Here is a 21,094-nt window from a genome sequence, read left to right as displayed (position 1 = left end):
CTACCATTTTCCATTTCATTATCTGACTTGAGAGGTATTTTACATGTAAGACTTTCATCAATAAAAGAAGAATACTTTACCTAGTCGGTTTTCGTGTAGCTATTAACTGTCGTAATCACTTGAGTTTGTAGAGCTATTAGTACTGGGAAGTGGTCTGAAGTTACGTTCAAACATGATGATACTTTGAATAATTTTTTATTTATATTTTTTACAGTTGCAAAGTCTATCAGATCTGGTACGAGTATCTTATTTGAATCTGTTGACCAATATGTTGACTCTTTAGTAGATATTGGAACGTAGTTGTTTTTATGTAGTATTTCATACGGTATTTTTCCTCTAGGGGTTGCAGTTTGTAATCTTGATCCCCACTATGGATGTTATAATCGCCACCTACTATGAAACGATCACCTAGAAAAAGGAAGAAATATGTCCAATTTTCATTTGTTATTGTTTTATTTGGAGGACAGTAAAGAACTAACACTATAATCGGGTCTTTGTTGTGGTTTATAATTACATTTGTTGCTTGCAGAAAATTTTTACTAGTATATTTGTGAATTTAATGATTTATTTTTGTTTTGATAATAATAACAGTACCTCCATGTACTTTATCTAGCGGATGATTTGTTTTATGTACTGTGTAATTAGGAATGTAAAGAAAGTTTCTGCTAGTAAAATATGTTTCTGTTACTAACAGAATGTTAATATTTTCGTGGATTAGAAATGATCTTAACTCGAGATGTCTCTGCATAAGTCCATTTGTGTTCCAGATACTTATTTCCAATACACTCGTTAAGCTATTTTGCTCACTAATGTCTTTAGCAGATTTAGCATGGTGTCCATTCTTTCCATTAATTTTTCCATCATCTGTTCGGATTTATTTATATTTACTTCTTTTAAGTGTTTATTTGTTTCTGGCTGGTTATTTATTTGTTTTGATTCTTCTGTTATACTCTGTATGTTTTGATTAGCCGTTACTTTGCCATATGATATGTTCGTTCTTACTCTGTTTCCATTTGAATTTAAATCAAGCTGAATTTGGCTGTTTATTGGGTTGACTGATTTTACTTTCAATCTAGGAAATAATTTTTGTTGTAACTCCTTACGAAATGGGCATCCGTTATAGCCCGCCCTGTAATTACCTTTACAATTTGCAAATCTTACTTCTTTCATTTTTTCATTAATTGGGCATTCCTTAGTTTTACGGCTTTGTGCATATTTGACACAAACTGTTCTGTTATAGAAGTAATTTTTTCTGTGCCCGAATTCTTGACAATTTTGACATTGAAGGGTGTCTTTTTTTAAGTTAGGCGGTTCAAATTTAATTACTGTGTTGTAACGGTGCCGGTGGATTCGACCTGCACCGTGTGTTCCCCATCTCTCCCTACCATCGGCGTGGACTCATGGCAGACCTATAGCACATAATTCACGTGCCTGATGCATGCCTGTATGTTTTCAGCATCGCCACCGCAACGAGCAAGAGGAAGAAGGATAGAGAGAGGCAATGGCATTGGTCGGCAAGAGCGCCTGTTACTATGCGCTCTTGTAGGAGAGAAAGAGAGAGAGTGAGAGAAAGAGAGAGATAAGAGAGAAAGAAAGAACGCGATTAGTGTAGGCAGGCGCGTGACACTAGCTGCACTTGACGGTGCCGCGTGCCGCCGATTAGGCAAGAGAGTGGGGAGAGCGTGAGAAGCAGTCTCTCACGCACTCGGAAGCGTACTCGCGACGGGCAGTAGAAAGCCTTTAGCAGAGATGTGCTGACCCCCTGCAGTCAACCGCAAAAAGATAAGAGGGAACCGAGACGACATTAGTATCGGCTACGGATCCAGCCCATCTTTCGTCGAGTTCTTCCAACTACGGATAGATTTGCCTGCATTCGGACGCCATCACCATCTTCGGCGAGGCCCTGCATCGGAGATCGTCAATCGTCAGGTCAATTTTCTAATCTCTCTCTCTCTAATTCTCACTCTAAGGCTACTCACGGCTTGTGCGCTGTGCCAGGCTCTCACGGGCCGGCGCGGCTGGTTCGGTTATTAGCCTAAGTTTAATTATATCGAGTCGGTATCGAGATGGCAAGGCGCTAACGTGCCGGCCATCTCTTTTAGCGATCGTAGATTGTAGTGTAGATAATAAGACGCGCGTTTGAATGTCCGAACTGTATGCTCAGGGTAGCATGATGTAATAAAGGATTTATTAAGATAAAGGGAATGATTATTGCGTCCGCCTTTCTCTTTACCTTGTCAGGAGCGATATACCGCCTCCCTTACCCTCCCCCTTTTAAATAATTGGTAATAGCGATAGGTGCATCGGCGTTGCAAGCCGACACTATTACAGTGTTCAGTAATCTGTTAATTTTGTACGTATTTAGGCTCTTGTGGTTATGTTTTGTTCCAACTGTAAATAAAGGAATCAGAAGTTTTGTGACTCGATGTAGCATATTGCGAATACTTATCACGTTGTGTCCGTATTCTTCAATAGCTTTTTTTATGTCTTCAATGTCGACTGATGAGTAAATACTTCTTAAGATGACTTAGAAACCATTGTCCTCTTTTCGCTGATAAGCGTAGAATTAAGTGTTTTTTTCTTTTAGTGCACTTACGATCGGCGGGTACTTTTTAGACGTTGTAGGTAGGATTTTCACTTTGTTGGATGCTAGCACTTTCAAAGTATAACCGTCTTTGGCAACTACATTAAAAACGTTTTCCAAGGGGCACATATTCTTGACATAATAAACAAATATCGGCGGTACTTTATTTTGTATGAATCTTTAAGTTTGCTTTCTTAGATTTTGCTGTATTCTCTTCTTGGCTTTGTATTTCGTTGTCATCTTGTTGAAGTACTGAAAATCTATTTACTGATTGGTTTAGCTAATAATCCATTAGTTGCGCTTGCTTTTTACTAGAGATTTGGTCTCCTGGGCTAGTACTTAACCTTTTGTAATTTCCGCATTTCCACTTAATATTGTTGTTTGTTGTTGGGGTTGATATATCATCTCCTAATTATTTGGCCATTTTTGGCTATCACTATTTGTTATGCTCCTTCATTATTAACCGAGCGCAATAGAACGTCTGATCTTCTTGAGTGTCAAACGTAGACTGGAATGCAAGCATGGCATTGATTATTATTGTCGTATCAATATTGAAAATGTAAATTATATATGTGAGGCATTATTTCTGAACGTTACCCCCCGCCCCGGCTTATTTTTCTATACAATGGCATGTATTACCATGAATACAATATCCATATATTAACAATATATAATGCTATATTTAACAATATATTATGGTACTACCGCAAAAAATAGCTATAATTCATAGTAAATTTTATTTGATAGAAAACATGTGAAATATGAACATGTATATATTTGAAACGTTTATATTATACACATCTTTATATTTCAGATGTTTCCTATGAAATGAAATTTATTATGAATTGTAACTATTTTCTGTGGTGGTGCATCGAGAGCAGGATATATTGTTAAATAGAACATAATACCTTATTAATATGTGGATATTGTGTTCGTGGTATTACATGTTATTGTATAATTGAAGATAAGTTTCGAAAATAACAAAATTATTTTACTTACGCTGCTGTTATTTTAATGCCATTCCTCTGAAACATTTTTATTATTTATGTATTTCAAATTTATAAATGATGCACATGCCCGAAACGATTTTGCTAAAACTTGCAATAGTAGACTTAAATGGATGAAACAAATAAAGAGGATGATTGACCTTCATACCTTATTATGATACCTTATCTGACCGTACAATTTCCGAAGAATCCGAATCCGTGATACAAAATTCGGGTTGTTAGTTAAAGAACAAAGTTGACCTTAAAGTGACCTTAAAAGTGACTTCCACTGTCAATATGCCACTCGGCAACCGAAAGCTTCATTTTTTTAAATAAATTTTAATATTAAAAAAATTCTTTAAATTAAAAAAAAATAGGTAGAGAGGGGTAACGTTCAAAAAGAATGCAATATATATAACACACATATGTGTGTTATACAGGGTGTCCCATTTTAACTTGCCCAGTAGGATATCTCAAAACTTGGCAAGGTAATCGAAAAATATTTCAAACCAAAGTTATATGGTTTCGAGGGGGTCAACTTATGATAACCTCAAACTTGACCTTGAATTTGATTTTTAAGGTCATTTCAAGGACAACTTCGTTTTTTGAAGTAGGAACCCCAATTTTTGACTCCGGATTCAGAATCTACGATGAATTCTACGTTCCAATGATGTATCATATGTGGGGTCCGGAAGACCCCCAAGATCACTCAAAGGTAAACTTTGTTCTTTTGAATAGGAACCCCTACTTTTGACGTCGGATTCGGATAGAGCGAGAATTTTGAGATTAAATGAATTATTAAATTATAACTTTTCAGATTGAATGAATTATAATTTCAACCTCTCAAAGTTATGTGAAAGTCAAAAATGGGATTTCAAATTTATAATTCAGGTAAGTAAAAAAGCAAAGGGAGTTTGTAGCTTAGATTCAATTTATTCATGTATCAATGAACAGAGTTCAGCAAGCAACTTATTTGGGATACAGCTCGTCATAGCGAGTAACATTATTTATTTTCAAATAAAAAATAATTTTAAATTGATTATAGCAAGTGTTCAATTGGTCCTCCATTATTTTCTAAACACAATTCCAATCTACGACAATAATTGTTTATGATAGCTCTGAGTACTTCTGGCGTGACTGCTACACAAGTCCTCCTGATTCTTTCCATCATGTCTAATCTAGTAGTGGTGCATCTCCATAAACAGCATCTTTACTGAAACCCCAAAAATAACTATCTTATAGATTGAGATCAGGTGATTTTGGTGGCCATGGGATTGATCCAACACGACTTAGCCAATGATTTCCAAACTGACCATTCAAAAATACCCTAACATTGCCCGCAAAATGAGCTGGAACACTATCTTATTGGAACCACATAAGCTGTCTAATATTCAACGGAATGTTCTCTAAATATGCGGGCAAATGGTTATCTAGAAAGTCAAGATGTCGGGGGCCATTGGCTGTACCATCAAAAAAATGTGGATCAATTATATGCCCATTAAAAATTCCGGCCCAAACATTAATACTCTAACAATATTGATTGATAATTTGACGATGCCAGTGAGAATTAACAAGGGACTAATAATGACTATTGTGTTTGTTAAGCTTGCCATCACTTTTGAAAGTGGCTTTGTCAATAAATCAAACGTTTATCATTTGAACGTAGAATTCATCGTACATTCTGAATCCGGAGTCAAAAATAGGGGTTCCTATTGAAAAAACAAAGTTGACCTTGAAATGACCTCGAAAATAAAGTTCAAGGTCAAGTTTAAGGTTATCATAAGTTGACCCCCCTCCGAACCATACAACTTTTACAAAGTTTGAAAAAATGTTTGAAACATTTTTCGATTACCTTTCCAAGTTTTGAGATATCCTACTGAGCAAGTTAAAATGGGACACCCTGTATATAAACACACACATACACAAGTACAATGCAAGTTGATACTTTAAACTTACATTACTTCTGTATTCTACAATTATAAAATAAATTTCAAAACGATGACATGCAGTATCGATATCTGAATCCTTAAACATTGGATTATTATCATAAATCGTGAACACTTATTGACTATAAACGGGGATATTGACACTACATAATGCGGTGGCGAGAAATTGATTTTACAATAATTAATCCACGCACATATGCATGCACGCGAACATACACACACACACAGACACACACACATATGTAATAGATTGAAATTTTGGGAAATTTCCAGGAAACAGAAGTAGAAACAAGCCCAGTCAGTCAATCACCGATTATAGCTATCTTAGTTATTTCTTGTAATCGAGTAACTGTCAAAAGATGTCTTGATCGACTTCTGAAGTTCCGTCCCAATGATCAACAATTTCCTATTATAGTTTCTCAAGATTGTGGACACTATCAAACTAGCAACGTTATCAAAAGCTATGGAAAGAAAATAGTTCATATTCAGGTAAACTAGTTATCTAATAATTTTTATAATTTACTCCGAAAGTGATCCTTTTGATTACGCTAATAAAATGTATAATTACTTTTATTTTTATACATTATAACGGGGTTTTAGCTAACTCGTCGTTATAATCGAGAGGATAAAATGATTGACAGCTCGGCTTTACCAGTTACGAATGCCACGAGGCTAGTACGCTGGTGCACGTGTGGCCAAGCCCTTCAACTAGCCACAATGTCAAGCAGCCTCGTGGCCCGCGTAGAGCGTCGCAGGTGGCAGTGGCTGAAAAGCGCGAAAAGTAGCGACGAGCGCAGAGAATTCGCTAAGGATAGGGAGTGAGAGTCGGGTGCAAAGTCAGAGAAGCACAGAGGATAAAAAGGGTAAAAATAATTTATATAAAGCATCCAAGGGAAAGCATACAGAGCAGTAAGTCGGCAAGGAGAGAGAGAAGCGGCAAGCCTGCAAGAGAGAGCTAGACGAGTCGGTACTTACAATGCGATGGCAATGGCCAGGCCCTCTGTACAATGAGTATTCGCTCGCCGAACGGCGTTCCCGGACGCCGGATGCAGCGGTGAAGAAGCGAGGGACTGCCTAGCACTAGGCTCCAACACGCGCACACCACTCTGTCAAATCGCCGCACCACTGTACGCACTCGCAAACGATCCCAGGCAAAGCCAGGTCGAAAGTCCAAGCACTCCAGTAAAGAGAACAAAGTCGAGGAATGCTAAACCGCGGCAGCTGCCCAAGCAGAAAAAAAAGGAAAAGCCTCTGCTTCAATGCGCGTCCAGACACGTGTCGCCCGTGTTACGTTTGCCAGTCAATTGCCGCGGGAGGCGTCCCCACTCTTTCATCGCGCTTTTCGGCAGCGCGACCACACGCATACACGCATACACGCGGACGCGACTCTCCCTGCTTGTAGGCTCGTTAGTAGACATACCGGGCTCTCTCTCTTACCTTACACTTCGACGTTGTCGGCTGCTGCAGGCCGCTGTACAATATAATAATATAATTCAAATATAGTATAAGTATATAAATTGTGTACATGCATGTGTGGGAAGAGAGAGACATAACGAATGAATTAAATTCGTTATAACATATGATGATAGTAAAAGAATATAAAACTAGAAGAAATGAAAAATATTGAATGAAACTTAAAATAAATATACTATAGCTGAGCAGAGGATTAAGTATTTTATAACGTTGAAACAGTGCAGGGCGTTTCGCCCTTTAGCATTCGTCTTTTTTTATGACGTACCTGCCGTCACCTCACTAAAAGTATATATATTGTTTATCTTCCGACAGCATTAGTTATTGGCCGTCGAAAGAGCAGTGTACCAGTAGTGTCAATTTGGCCGTTTAAGGATTAAAAAGGATCGCGGAAGGGTTATTTTCAACACAGAAACCGCGGTTTAATTTCTCAAATGAAGCAAATAAATACAACAGAATCAAAGGGTGAAGACCCTGCAGGAATTTAGGACTACAACGATTAGCCTCAGGAAAAGCTCCGGAGTCGATGGTATTGTTACGTCTTGGGCGTTAACTACTTGTAAAACCTAACATTTAAGACGTACTAATATGAAATCTAGTGGGCAAGGCTCACTTATATTTTCCATACAGGGTGAGTCATTTTAATCTATGGACCCCTATATCTCAAATTCTATGCATAGTACAGAAAAATAGTTCAGTCAATAGTTGCTCAATACCAATACCATTTTGGTGATCTTAAATTTGATCTTGAACATGGTAAAGGTTATTCCAAGGTCAATATTATTTTAAATAGGAACCCTTACTTTTTATTTCGGATTCGGATTCTCCGTTAAATTTTACGTTCAAATCATGTAATATATGTGTGTGGGGTCCAAATGATCTACACCCCCCCCCCCCAGTTATTTCGAGGTCTACCTTACTTTTTAAATGAAACCCCTCATTTTTCGTCGCAGATTTAAATTCTACGTGAAATTGTACGTTCAGATGATGGGATATTTATAGGGTCCGAATGACCCCCAATCTACCCCTATTTCTCACACAGGATTTGGAAAACGCGGGAAATTATTCGTCCGGAATAATATTTAAAGGTTTCTTTTCGTGACCTTCCTAGGGTTAATTCAAGGAAAAATTTTTAAAAAGTTAGATAATAATTTTTTCAAGTTTTTTGACGAAGAGTCGCAGCAAAAGTAGCTTTCTAAGATATATTGAGAGGTTATTGAGGTATTATTGAGATATTATTGAGAGATTATTGAGAGGCATTATTAAAGGGTTGACTCTTACGTGCGGGATGCTTATTTAACGTGAGTCTCCTAGTCCCTCACGTTCGGAGTGCTTGTTTAACGCGAATCCCCTTGCCTCTCATGTTCGAGGTGCTTGTTTAACGTGAGTCCCCTTGCCTCTCACGTTTGCCACAATTGATTTCATTAGCAACGGATAAACTGTTCAAAGTTTCTTCCGTTGTTTTCAATACACAATCGTATTATTCTTTCAAAACTATCCACAATTTCAAGCAAGACTACTCGAGGGATGGCTTCACAAGCTATTCGAATTCTGTGCCTCATATCTTCTATGGCCGTGGACTTTAGAGCATAAACAACATTTTTTAAGTATCTCCACAAATAAAAATCAAGCGATATTAGATCCGGAGAGCAAGCAGGCCATTCAACTAAGCCTTGTCGTCCAATCCACCTGCCATTGTAGTTTTCATTCAAAAACTGACCTACAACGAGTGAAAAATGCGCTGGAGCACCATCATATTGAAACCACATTCTTACTCGCGTTGCTAAGTCAACGTCTTTTGACAGTCTCGGCAGGTAATCCCGTAGCAAGTAAGTATGTCTATCAACGTTTCCGTCAAAAAAATAGGGTCCAATCAAATAGGCATTTACCACATCATACCACTGGACTCCATCGATTCTTATGTTCAAAAGCTCTATACCAGTGGGGATTTTCGTCCGAGCAATAGTGACAGTTATGCCTATTGAGCTGTTTATCATTGTGAAATATAGCTTCATCTGAGAAAAGTACATTTCGAAAGAAATGAGGATCATTGCCTATCATTTGCAAAGCCCATTGACAGAAATTAACACGCGCCAAAAGATGATGTGATCTCAAGGCTTGCGTCAGAGTAATGTAATAAGTGTGAAAGCGATAAACTCTTAAAATTTTTGAGACTGTACGTTGTGGTATTCCTGTTTCTCTTTCAATCTGCCTGGTACTAATGTGTGGATCAAGATGAACAGCTGATAGAACAACCAATACTCGTACCTCATAGTCGTCGTATTGATGATGTCGGCGTTAGTGCACCACCTGTCCGGTACGTGCTCTTTCAGACAAGTTTCTTATTATCATATCAGTAAGATGTCTTCAGTCTCGGTACCATTCAGCGTACAGTTTCAATGTAACAGCATAATTGTTATGACGTTCCCCTAAAATTATTATCATATCAACAATTTCAGTAGGCGTATAATCTGCAATCTCTATTGAGTAAGCGTTCACAAAATAACTCAAGAACTTGGAACCTTAACTTACATATGTAATAATCTGATCAAATTTTAACCCATTAAGTCCCAAACGCACAAAATTTTAACGTTGACTTTGACCGCGCATCATTTTAAAATGAACGAGGGACTTTGAACTCAAGGCACATATACTTATGTTTTTGAGGTCGCTCTTTCGATTAGCGGTGTCGAAAATTCCGAAAAATAACGTTTAACCTATTATTTTTCAACAAATATAAAAAAAAATGCTCTTTTTGGACTCGGATTTTTTTTTCAAACCTAATTTCAGCAATGTTTCGAATGTCTAGGCAACTTCTAATACAGATAAAAGGTGTTCCCGATACTTGCACTTAAAAAATATGCAGCGAAACATTTCGATATATAGTGTTATCCAATTCAAAATGGCGTCCGAACGCCAAATTTTTGTTTTAAATTTCACAGATTCTTTTCTCGAAAACTATAGACTTTCATAAAAATTTCGTAAGAATAAAAATGTTTTAGATTTAGTCAAAGAATATACTTAATTTTTTTCAGATTGATCCGGTACGATTTTGGATTTTTCAAAAAGTCAAAAAATCGAAATTTCGAAAAACGTCCTTAAAAAATCTGAAAAAAATTGAGATCATTCTTTGATGAATTCTAAAACATTTTTGTTCTTTCCAAAATTTTATAAAAGTTTACAGTTTTTGAGATAGAATTTGAATAAAAATTCAAAAAGAAAACTTTACATATCAGTGACTTCAACATATCGAATGGAGATTAATTTTACGAAGTTTGTTAAGGAATTAGAATATAGTTTATAGGTGTAGGTTGTACATGTATTATTTTCCTACGCAGTAATTGCGTTTCTGTCAAACTGCAGAATTACCTTTATGCAAGAACCAAAAAAAAGTTGCTACGTTTCAGAATTTAACAACGCACTGCCACTATTCAAATCAAAGTAAATTCCTGTCATAAACTTGAGCGTAATTTTTTGTTCATTTCAATTTGAATAAAATCTCTACTAAGTTTTATATAAAACAGAGAACATAATGTCTAAAAGGAAATCTAATACAGCACTTGCCAATCAACATCGGCCAAATAACTTACAATTCCATTCATTCGAGTATGATGAGCACGAACATTTCGTGAACGGATGCATTATTCCATCTATTGACTTTACGAACTGTGAACATTCCGATTCAGATGCATCCAATATTTATGAGGATGATGATAATTCTAAATTTGATTCTTCTGAGATAATGGATAATTGCGATTCTAACTTTACTGTTCAATCTTATAATAATGTGTATGACAGTTATACCAGTTCACAAAAAAAATTGGAAGATAATCACAAGTATGAGTGGATCAAAGGAGAATATAGTCACAATTATACTTTATCAAATGAGCTTTTCCTTAGTAAAAATAATGTGTCTGCTATATTGAAAAGTACTCCGACAGAATTATTTGAATACTACTTTTCACTCGAACTTAAATCTTACATTATCAAATGCTCAAAAATAAATGATTATGATATCACAGTTACCGATCTAGAAATATTTATAGGTATTATTATTTTTACAATGTATAATAAAAGACTATCTCAGAAGGATTATTGGTCCTTAGATCCATGCTTGAGAAGTGAACTGGTGGCGTCTGCAATGAGCCGTAACAAATTTTATGATATCAAATCCAAAATTAAATTCCACGAGCTTCAAGATCAAAATGATAATGATAGAATTTATCGCGTAAGAAAATTTGTAAACATTTTTAGACAAAATTTGATGAGATTTGGAATTTTTGAAACGGCATTGTCGATAGACGAGATGATGGTGAAATTTTTCGGTAGATCGGTTTTGAAGCAATTCATAAGGGGAAAACCAATAAGATTCGGAATAAAATTGTGGGCTCTTTGTAGTGCCAGTGGCTACCTCTTCGATTTTGAAATATATTGTGGGAAATCTTCTAATAAGGATGATAAATTATCTAATTGTGCCCTTGGTAGTCGCGTAGTAATAAATCTGATTCAAGTTATCATAAATACAGTACACTGCGTAACCGAGATCGATTACACATATATTTTGATAATTTATTTACGAGCCCAGATCTTCTTGTTCATTTGAACAAATATGGATTACACGCGACGGGTACCGTTAGAGAAAACCGAGTTGCTGTTAAAAATACAATTAACAAAAAAGATGACCGAGGAAAGTATGACGTTCAACATGATAAACATAGCGGCATGAATTTCATAACCGTAATGGACTCTAAACCTGTCTCTGTTTTAACCACTGCTGCTGGAATAACACCACTAGGTGCTATGAAACGTCGCCAAAAAGATGAAAAGCAAAAAAATGATCTAGATTTTCCCAGAGCATTTCTAAATTATAATGAATTTATGGGTGGCATTGATTTGCACGATCAACGCTGTAATAACATACAACCTATAATAAGGTCTAAGAAATGGACATGGGTAATCTTTTTAAGAATTATACAAACTTCTCTCGTCAATGCTAACGTATTATATAATATCTGTACTAAAGGTAAGAAAGCTCCAATGAGTACAAAAGATTTTGCTATAAGTGTGAGTAAAACGTATTTGAACAAATCCAAAAAACGAAGTAAGCATACAATAGAAAAAAATTTCTTGTCAAGAAAGTGTAGTATTGAAACCTGTAAGACACGAACAAGAACATTTTGTAATACGTGTTCCTCGTATTATTGTCAACCATGCTTTGAAAAGAATCATACTAATGATTAGCGTTTTTTTCTCTAAAAAATATAAAATTGAAAAATAAACAAAATAAATAAAATTAAAAAAAACAAAAAAAATATTAAAAAAAAAAAGAAAACATGATTCTCTCAATCGTCCACCTCCTCGCGGTGAGAATCGGGAAACTTTATTATAAATAAAGGCAAAGGGACGTTTACGACAAAAAATTTTTACAGAATTTTATCTCAAAAACTATAAACTTTTATAAAATTCTGGAAAGAACAAAAATATTTTAGAATTCATCAAAGAATGATCACAATTTTTTTCTGATTTTTTAAGGACGTTTTTCGAAATTTCGATTTTTTGACTTTTTGAAAAATCCAAAATCGTACCGGATCAATCTGAAAAAAATTAAGTATATTCTTTGACTAAATTTAAAACAAAAATTTGGCGTTCGGACGCCATTTTGAATTGGATAACACTATATATCGAAATGTTTCGCTGCATATTTTTGAAGTGCAAATATCGGGAACACCTTTTATCTGTATTAGAAGTTGCCTAGCCATTCGGAACATTGCTGAAATTAGGTTTGAAAAAAAAATCCGAGTCCAAAAAGTGCATTTTTTTTATATTTGTTGAAAAATAATAGGTTAAACGTTATTTTTCGGAATTTTCGACACCGCTAATCGAAAGAGCGACCTCAAAAACATAAGTATATGTGCCTTGAGTTCAAAGTCCCTCGTTTATTTTAAAATGATGCGCGGTCAAAGTCAACGTTAAAATTTTGTGCGTTTGGGACTTAATGGGTTAATAATGAATACAAGATTTTAGAAAAAAGTAATACTAATCAGAAACTTCCTAGTTTACATTCATGACAGTATTTTACATAACTTTGCGTATTAACAATATTACTGGAAAATTTTTTATCCCTCGCAATTTATTATTTTGCAATGCATAACTAGAAGATATTTACATCTACATTTTTTTGTATTGAAATTAAACTTAAATAAACTTAATTAAAACTTAAATTCTTTAAGATGAAACCAATAATTTTCAATTTATTCATCATTCAAATCGAACACGGTTAAACAGCTTCATATGACTGATCATATGAAGTGATAGGGAGGGGGAAAGAGGAGCGTGATAATACGAGAGGTAGGGTAGGAAGAGGGATGAGTAAGGGAGGGAGTGGAAAGAAGAGGATAGAAAAAGAAAAGGGGAAAGGGACAGGTCGATATTTTCTTATTTAAGTTACTTTCGAGGTCAGTACTGTCACACATAAGTTAACATGTTTTAAATAGATACTTTCACAGCGACTGCTTTGTCAGAAAATTTGACAAAATTACTATTCAACTTTTTAAATTTTTGCTCTTGAATTCACGCTCTGAAGATCACGAAAATAAACCTTTGAATATTATTCCGAAAGAATAATTTCCCACTTTTTCCATATCCGGTGTTAGAAATAGGGATTTCCATTAAAAAAGTAAGGTTAACCTTGAAATGACTTTGAGGGTGGGGGTAATTCGGACCCCATAAATGTCCCATTATCTGAACGTCAATTTCACGTAGAATTCAAACCTGCGACGAAAAATGTGAGGTCCGATTTAAAAAGTAAGGTTGACCTCGAAATGACTTTGGGGGTGGTGTGGAGGTCATTTGGATCCCACACATATTACATGATTTGAACGTAAAATTGAACGCAGAATCCGAATCCGAGATAAAAAGTAAGGGTTCCTATTTAAAATAACATTGGCCTTGGAATAACCTTTACCCATGATATTTAAGATCAAATTTAAGATTACCAAAATATAGCCCCCTTGGTATTGAGCAACTATTGACTGAACTATTTTTCTGTACTATGCATAGAATTTGAAATATGGGGGTCCATAGATTAAAATGACTCACCCTATATATATTTTATATATGGTGTAGAAGTATGAACAAAAAGAAAGCAGAGAAATGAATGAATGAGTATTATAATACCTGGAATCTTATTGTAGAGATATCTCGTAGATCGGGTTTAAAAATTCCGGAAATTGACTAGTTGAATATTTTCTAACCAAGTACTATTTATTTAAAATTTAACAAAATGTGTTAGACACATTGTAGCTGTATTGCAGTTATCAAATACACGAGATTTACGTATAGGTAACAAACGGAGGCCTGAGATGCAAGTTGTAACTTGAACTCTTACAAACTGCTCGCTGCAATGCTTTGCGGGCTTTTATAGCTGCCGAATTTCGTTAAATCTTCAATACTTGTAATCTTAATTAAGTTTTGCTTGCTTTATCGCAACTTGCAGAGTAAGACTTTTTAGTTTGCTACCTGTCTGAGAGTTCTTGAGAGTGCAATGACTTTTTCTGACTTAATCAGAATTTGAGTTTCTTTAAGAGCTCGAGTTTCGGAATTTTATATAGGAATTTGGCAAACATAACACCTAAGGGCCCAATATTTTGTGGTTAATATGTATTAATCGCAATCCTTTGTTAAATAAAAATAAAAAATGTAAAAAAGTTATTGTATTTTGAACGTTCAAGCTCTTAAATTTTTACAATTCAGCGAGTGTCGAGTTTATTTTCGTTGGGTTGTGTTTCGCTTTGTGCGCATATTTTCTGTATATAAGTGGTATGTTGGGTCAATTTTACGTAGTTTGGTTTTATCCTCTGTGAGCAAGTATAAAGACAATGTCTTGATTAGAGAGAAGGAAATATTCGCTTCTTAGCCTGAGTATTTATGTGTATATTTTAATGTATTACGTATGTTTGTAATGTATTATGTGTGTATGTATATGCATTAAAATTATAGTTCGAGGAATGGCAGCATGCTCATGCTGTAAACCGGACTAGCAGGAGTGGCTTGCCTGATCCTGCTGAATTCAAGGCGGGAATGAGGAGGTGTCGTCGGGTATGCGTAAGTACATAGTTAGTGTATTGATGTTGTTTGGATTGTTGAGTTATTTAATTCTTTTACTTTTTTTTAGTTTCAGAATTGGATTGTTTTAAGGACCTTAAGGCAGTGTGATCGCCTGTGTCGGGAGGTATTCTACATGGGTTATGATTCTGACAAGGATACTTGGAATCTGAGAAGCTTATTATTCTACGAGTTGCAGGTATACTGTAATGGATTTCGGCGAGTGTACATGGAAATGTTTATTGATTATTAAAATTTATTTATTTGTCCTAGTATAGTGCATCGATACGACTGTAATAGTATATAAATTTTATGTGCGTGTTAAATTACATTTGTAATAGCATCCTTCGGCGATGGAGTGTGTCGCGCGGAGGTGAATGTAGTGTAATAGTTTAATGAATTATAATATGTACAAAAAAAATTGTTATCTGTATAATGTGTCCTTATCCGATTCTGTAGTTGGTCTAATTCTTCTTGAGAGTATAAGCCGTTTATTGCATGAGATTCAATTGATTCGAACGTCTATCCAGTTTTGGTATTTGGTTTGAGTATGTGTGGGAGTGTTACTCTTGATGGTGTGACGCGAATTTGATCCATTGTTCCCGATCTTGTAATAAGTAGGTATGATTAAATTGCAGTTTACCGAATTTCCTTATTTTTTCAGAATGTGAGTTCTGGGTATCAGAAACGAGATTTCATTTCCCGTGGGGACAGGTAATCCGTTGTTGCACTCTTTGAGGTGTAATATCTTGACTCTTGTAGGTATGAATTTTATTATATGTACTGCTTTCCCTGCAATTATTGCCATGTATCCTGATTTTTTCATAATATTATGTACAAATTCATCCGGGGGAAAGATTGCAATAGATAGGGAATTTTTGATTGCTTTCTTTTCGATTTTACATTTACTTCTTATAAGATCTGTACAAGGTCTGTCCGGAAAGTATCGGGCCTACCTTTATATTTTCGTGCTATCGTTATTCTTTATCATCTGGTGGGTGGCATCCTTCAAAGTAATCCCCACTTGATTGAATAACATGGTTCCATCGATGTTTCCACTTTTCAAAACAGTCCTGGAACTCACTTTTAGGGATAGTCTTATGTATACTCATCGCATTGTTTTTAATCGTTGTTTTGTCATCGAATCGGTGTCCTTTGAGTGGTCTTTTTAGTTTTGGAAACAGCCAAAAGTCACAAGGAGCTATGTCGGGACTGTATGGAGGTTATCGAAGCAAAATGTTAGGAGTTGTTGATATGCCCTAAATGGTTTGTTTGATGGTTGTTCCGGAAGATAGTCGAAAACTATTTCGTGTGGGGTGAATTTGTGTGCGATGTGTGTGCTTTTATTGTAATAGAATTGTGTTAATTCCAGTAGGTTATGCCATTCTATTTTCTTTGAAGCGAAATTTTTTAGATATTAGTACAGTGATTGATGGGCTCTTTCTAGTGAGCTATTTGATTGGGGTGAGAATGCTGTTGTTTCGATGTTTAAAAATGTGAATCTTTTAGCAATTGCTTTTAATAATTTAGTTGTGAAATTTGCACTGCGATCTATTAAAACTATCTTTGAAGAGCTGAAAGTACGTATGAATTATTTTATGAATGCGTCAGCTACTGACTCGGCGGTTTAGTGGGCTTACGACGAGAAATTTGGAAAGTTAATTTTGTATTGTTAAAATGTATTTGTTGTTGTTTTTTGTTATATTCAATGGTCCTACTATGTCTATTGCTATTTTATCAAATGTTTTGAATGGTGTATCTGTGATAATCATTGGTTGTCTGGTTTTGATTCTTTTTAGTTTATTTCTTGGCAACATTCACAGTTTTTGATACGGTTTTCTACATCGTTTTTCGTATTTTCTTAAAAGTATTTGCATTTAATGCATTTTGTTGTTCTATTTATTCCTGAATATCCGCCAAGCGTAGATGTATGATGTACACTGCCCGTCAATCACTTTTGCCATGTTTACCTCAAAATTAGGCAAACTTGAAAGTTTTGTATCTCGGTCGGAAATCATCGTATCACAAAAAACAGCAGGGCATTTTAAAGGTAATTGCAAAAGCTTCCATTTAAGACGTGCAGAAACTTAAAAATGAAAATATGTGTTTTTTACAGTAAAAAAACTGATTAAAAAAATTTCAATTTTTTTAACCTCGACTTAAATCAATGCCAATTTAGAACCAGGCGGTGGAGGGCAAATCGACCGGAGGTGTTCGGAGGGTAATGTCTCCCTTTAAAATTAGCCCCCGCGGGGTTCTATCCGATGTTTTTTAACCGAGTTACGGCGTTTTTTGTAAAAAAATAACCTTTTTTTTCAATCCTCAATTACTTCGACTTGCGTACGTTTCGGAAAAAAATGCCTAGGAGAAAAAAGTTTCATTTTGTGCCCAAGAATACGAAAATAAAGTCAAAATAAAGAAATAGAGAAAAAATTTTTTTTCGGTTTTTTAGCGCATTAAAAAAATAAAGGAATTTAACTTAGTTTTAGTTTTTTTGTGACTTACTACGTCCCTAGACATTTAAAAAAAATGCGTAAAAAAAAAGTTAAATTCCTTTATTTTTTTAATGCGCTAAAAAACCGAAAAAAAATTTTTTCTCTATTTCTTTATTTTGACTTTATTTTCGTATTCTTGGGCACAAAATGAAACTTTTTTCTCCTTGGCATTTTTTTCCGAAACGTACGCAAGTCGAAGTAATTGAGGATTGAAAAAAGCAGGTTATTTTTTTACAAAAAACGCCGTAACTCGGTTAAAAAACATCGGATAGAACCCCGCGGGGGCTAATTTTAAAGGGAAAGACATTACCCTCCGAACCCCTCCGGTCGATTTGCCCTCCACCGCCTGGTTCTAAATTGGCATTGATTTAAGTCGAGGTTAAAAAAATGAAATTTTTTTAATCAGTTTTTTTACTGTAAAAAACACATATTTTCATTTTTAAGTCTCTGCACGTCTTAAGTGGAAGCTTTTGCAATTACCTTTAAAATGCCCTGCGGTTTTTTGTGATACGATGATTTCCGACCGAGATACAAAACTTTCAAGTTTGCCTAATTTTGAGGTAAGCATAGCAAAAGTGATTGACGGGCAGTGTAAGTTGAATATGTTATCTCGATTAATAATATTTACGTATTATATATAGTTGAGTCATATAATAACGTTAATGACTGTATTTTTGAAAGTATCTTTAAGGATTTTTTCTAATGTGTTTCCTTTAAGATTTAGTATTATTAAATTTTTTGAAATACTATATTGTTTAATTTTTTTTTATCATAAGTTCTTTAAGAGTTATGATTATTTGTGTGATATAGTTTATTATTGAAGATGTTTATTTTTTTGTATTGATACATAACGTAAATAGTAATTTTTTTCAATGTAGTTGCGTAACTTGTAATTTATTCGGTTTTTAATTATTATTAATTTTTATTGTTTTATTAGATATTAAATAGTTAGTTTTTTCATCAAGTGGTTTGTGTAGATTATCGATAAAAATGACGATATTGCCTTTCTTGAATTCGACAGGTATTTTCGTAAAAATAATGTTATTGTCATTTTCTGTAGTACATTTGTCGTTATTGTTTCCTTTTGTTTTATTTGGTTTAATAATTAACTTTTGTGTTGTCGCTTAGTTTTTCTGTATCTGATTGTTCTTTGATGTGTTTTGCTTACTGAGCTCTAGTTAGGATGTCCACTTTGTCATTTTGTATTAGGTTTCTTAATAGAGCGTATGCATTAGTGTTAGTATATCCTGGTTTGTATATTATGTCATAATTATAATCTAGCAATTTTAGTCTTCACTTTTGTACTCATGTATTGATATCGGCTTATCTAAATTATAGTAGTGGTTTATGGTCGCTAACAGTTGTACGAGGGGGGATCAATAAGTCTTTACAAAAAGAAGGAAAAAAAGGTTTTGCGTACGTAATTTTTTTTTTATTTTTCAACATAATCTCCTTAAAGGTTGACACATTTTATTAAACGGCCTTCCAGTTTTTTTAAGCCAACAGAAAAATATGATTTCTGAAAATCCTCAAAATAGGCATTTGTTTCGGCGATGACTTCTTCATTCGACGTGAATCGTTGTCCGGTAAGCCATTTTTTGAGGTTAGGAAATAAGAAATAGTCACTGGGAGCCAAATCAGGTGAATATGGTGGATGGTCAATTAATTCGAACTTTAAATCGTTAATTTTTCCGATCGAAACCGCACACGTGTGAACTCGAGCATTGTCTTGAAGAAAGAGGCATTTTTTTTTATTCAAGTGAGGACGTTTTTCTCTGATTTTTTCTTTCAGCTAACTTAATAATGGCGCATAAGATTATCCAGTGATCGTCTGGCTCTTTTCCAAGTACTTGATGTAGATGATTCCATAGGCATCCCAGAAAACCGTGGCCATAATCTTGCCAGCTGACTTTACTGTCTTTGCCTTCTTTGGGGATGGTTCTCCTGCGGTAATCCATTGTTTGGACTGTTATTTGATTTCAGGAGTGTAGTGGTGTACCCATGTTTCGTCTACAGTTACGAGTCGACGCCAGAAGTCTTCCGGATTACGACGTATGCGTGCCAAAAAAGCCTCAAAGGTGACCACACGGCTTCGTTTGTTTTCAACAGTGAGCAAACGCGGCACCCATCTTGCTGATATTTTTTTCATCTCCAATTTTTCATGCAAAATTGAAATGATTGTACCCTTTGATACCCCTGTGGCCTCAACTAATTCTCGCAATTTTAATCTTCTATCACTCAACACCATATCGTGGATTTTGTTGACTATTTCGGGCGTACTCACTTCTACGGGGCGTCCTGAACGAGGTTCATCTTTTGTTGTTGTACGGCCGCGTTTAAATTCATTTACCCAGTTATAAACAGTCTTAATTACAGGGGCAGACTTGCCATGAACGGCGTTCAACTCAACTGTGATTTCTTTTGGTGTAAGGCCTTTCAAATGAAAATGTGTTATCACCGCTCGAAACTCTGTTTTTTCCATTTTTCAAATAAACCAATAACTTTTTGTTCAACCAACGCTCACAAAAAAAACGACTTAATGAATGGAGCTGAAACTTTGTACGATATCTAGTTAGTAGTATTGCCAAAAACATCATAATTTGAGCATGACGTGCGCCATCTGTTGGATTTTGTAAAGACTTATTGACCCCACTCGTAAATTTATTTCCATAAATATAATTTCTAAAAGTTTTTACTGGGAATACTATTCCTAATGCGTTTCTCTCATATGTATGATATCGTTTTTCTACTGGTTTCAGTACTCTTGAAGCAAACGCGATTGGTCTCCTCCTATTTCGCCTTGAGAAGGTATGCATCCTAATGCAAAGTTTAATGCGTCTGTGGTTATTATAAACGGTTTTTTCATATTTGAGAATTGTAAAATTGCGGCTGTACATAGTGCCTTTTTCAACTGGTCGAATGCTGCTTGTCTTTTCGTTATTCGAGATGAATTTGGTATCTTTTTGAAACAATTCTATTAAAGATTTAGCTTTCTGTGAGAAATCAATTATGAAATGTCTATAGTAGCTCGTTAGTCTTACAAATTCTTTGATATTTTTTATGTTCTAAAGATTGGAAATTTTTCAATTTTTTTTGTTTTCTTAGGGTCTGCTTTAATGCCTTTTTTACTTATAATGTAACCGAAGAATTCTACTTCTTTTTAAAAGAATTTAAATTTGCTTGTTTCGATTTTTAGTCCGGTTTTTTTAAGGTTTTCGGTGACTATTTTAAATCTTTCATTATGTTCTTCAACTGTGTTGGAAACTGTAATTCTGTCATCTATACAAACGTAGTAGAAATTTTTGTCTAGTAGATCACCGAGTACCTTTGTCAGGACTCTTTGTCCTGACAATGAGAGTTTATCAATCTGAATAGTAGCACTTTCAATTGAAGTCGTCCTAAAGCCGATATACTAAATGCAGTTTTGTGTATGATCGATTGTTGTAAAGGATCTATTTCTTCCTATACAATCAAAAACATCTGTTATATTTGGTAGCAAATAGGGATCTG

General features: G+C 35.0%; 1 protein-coding gene across 3 annotated transcripts in view; it reads left to right on the top strand.

The window, feature by feature from the left end:
• Positions 1 to 21,094, top strand: part of LOC131666716 (alpha-1,3-mannosyl-glycoprotein 2-beta-N-acetylglucosaminyltransferase) — a 651,543-nt gene that overhangs the window by 270,832 nt on the left and 359,617 nt on the right. For all 3 annotated transcript variants that reach the window (XM_058939594.1, XM_058939578.1, XM_058939586.1), the window contains exon 5: positions 5,790 to 6,005. In XM_058939594.1, the coding sequence (XP_058795577.1) occupies positions 5,790 to 6,005 (216 nt within the window). The remainder of the gene's footprint in view (positions 1 to 5,789; positions 6,006 to 21,094) is intronic.

Source organism: Phymastichus coffea, unplaced genomic scaffold (genome assembly GCF_024137745.1).
Source record: "Phymastichus coffea isolate CEN01 unplaced genomic scaffold, Cenicafe_Pcof_1.1 PCOF00004, whole genome shotgun sequence".
In the NCBI taxonomy this organism is placed as follows: Eukaryota; Metazoa; Arthropoda; class Insecta; order Hymenoptera; family Eulophidae; genus Phymastichus; species Phymastichus coffea.
Note: the sequence above shows the minus strand (reverse complement) of the source record. Positions and strands in the feature narration are given on the sequence as shown.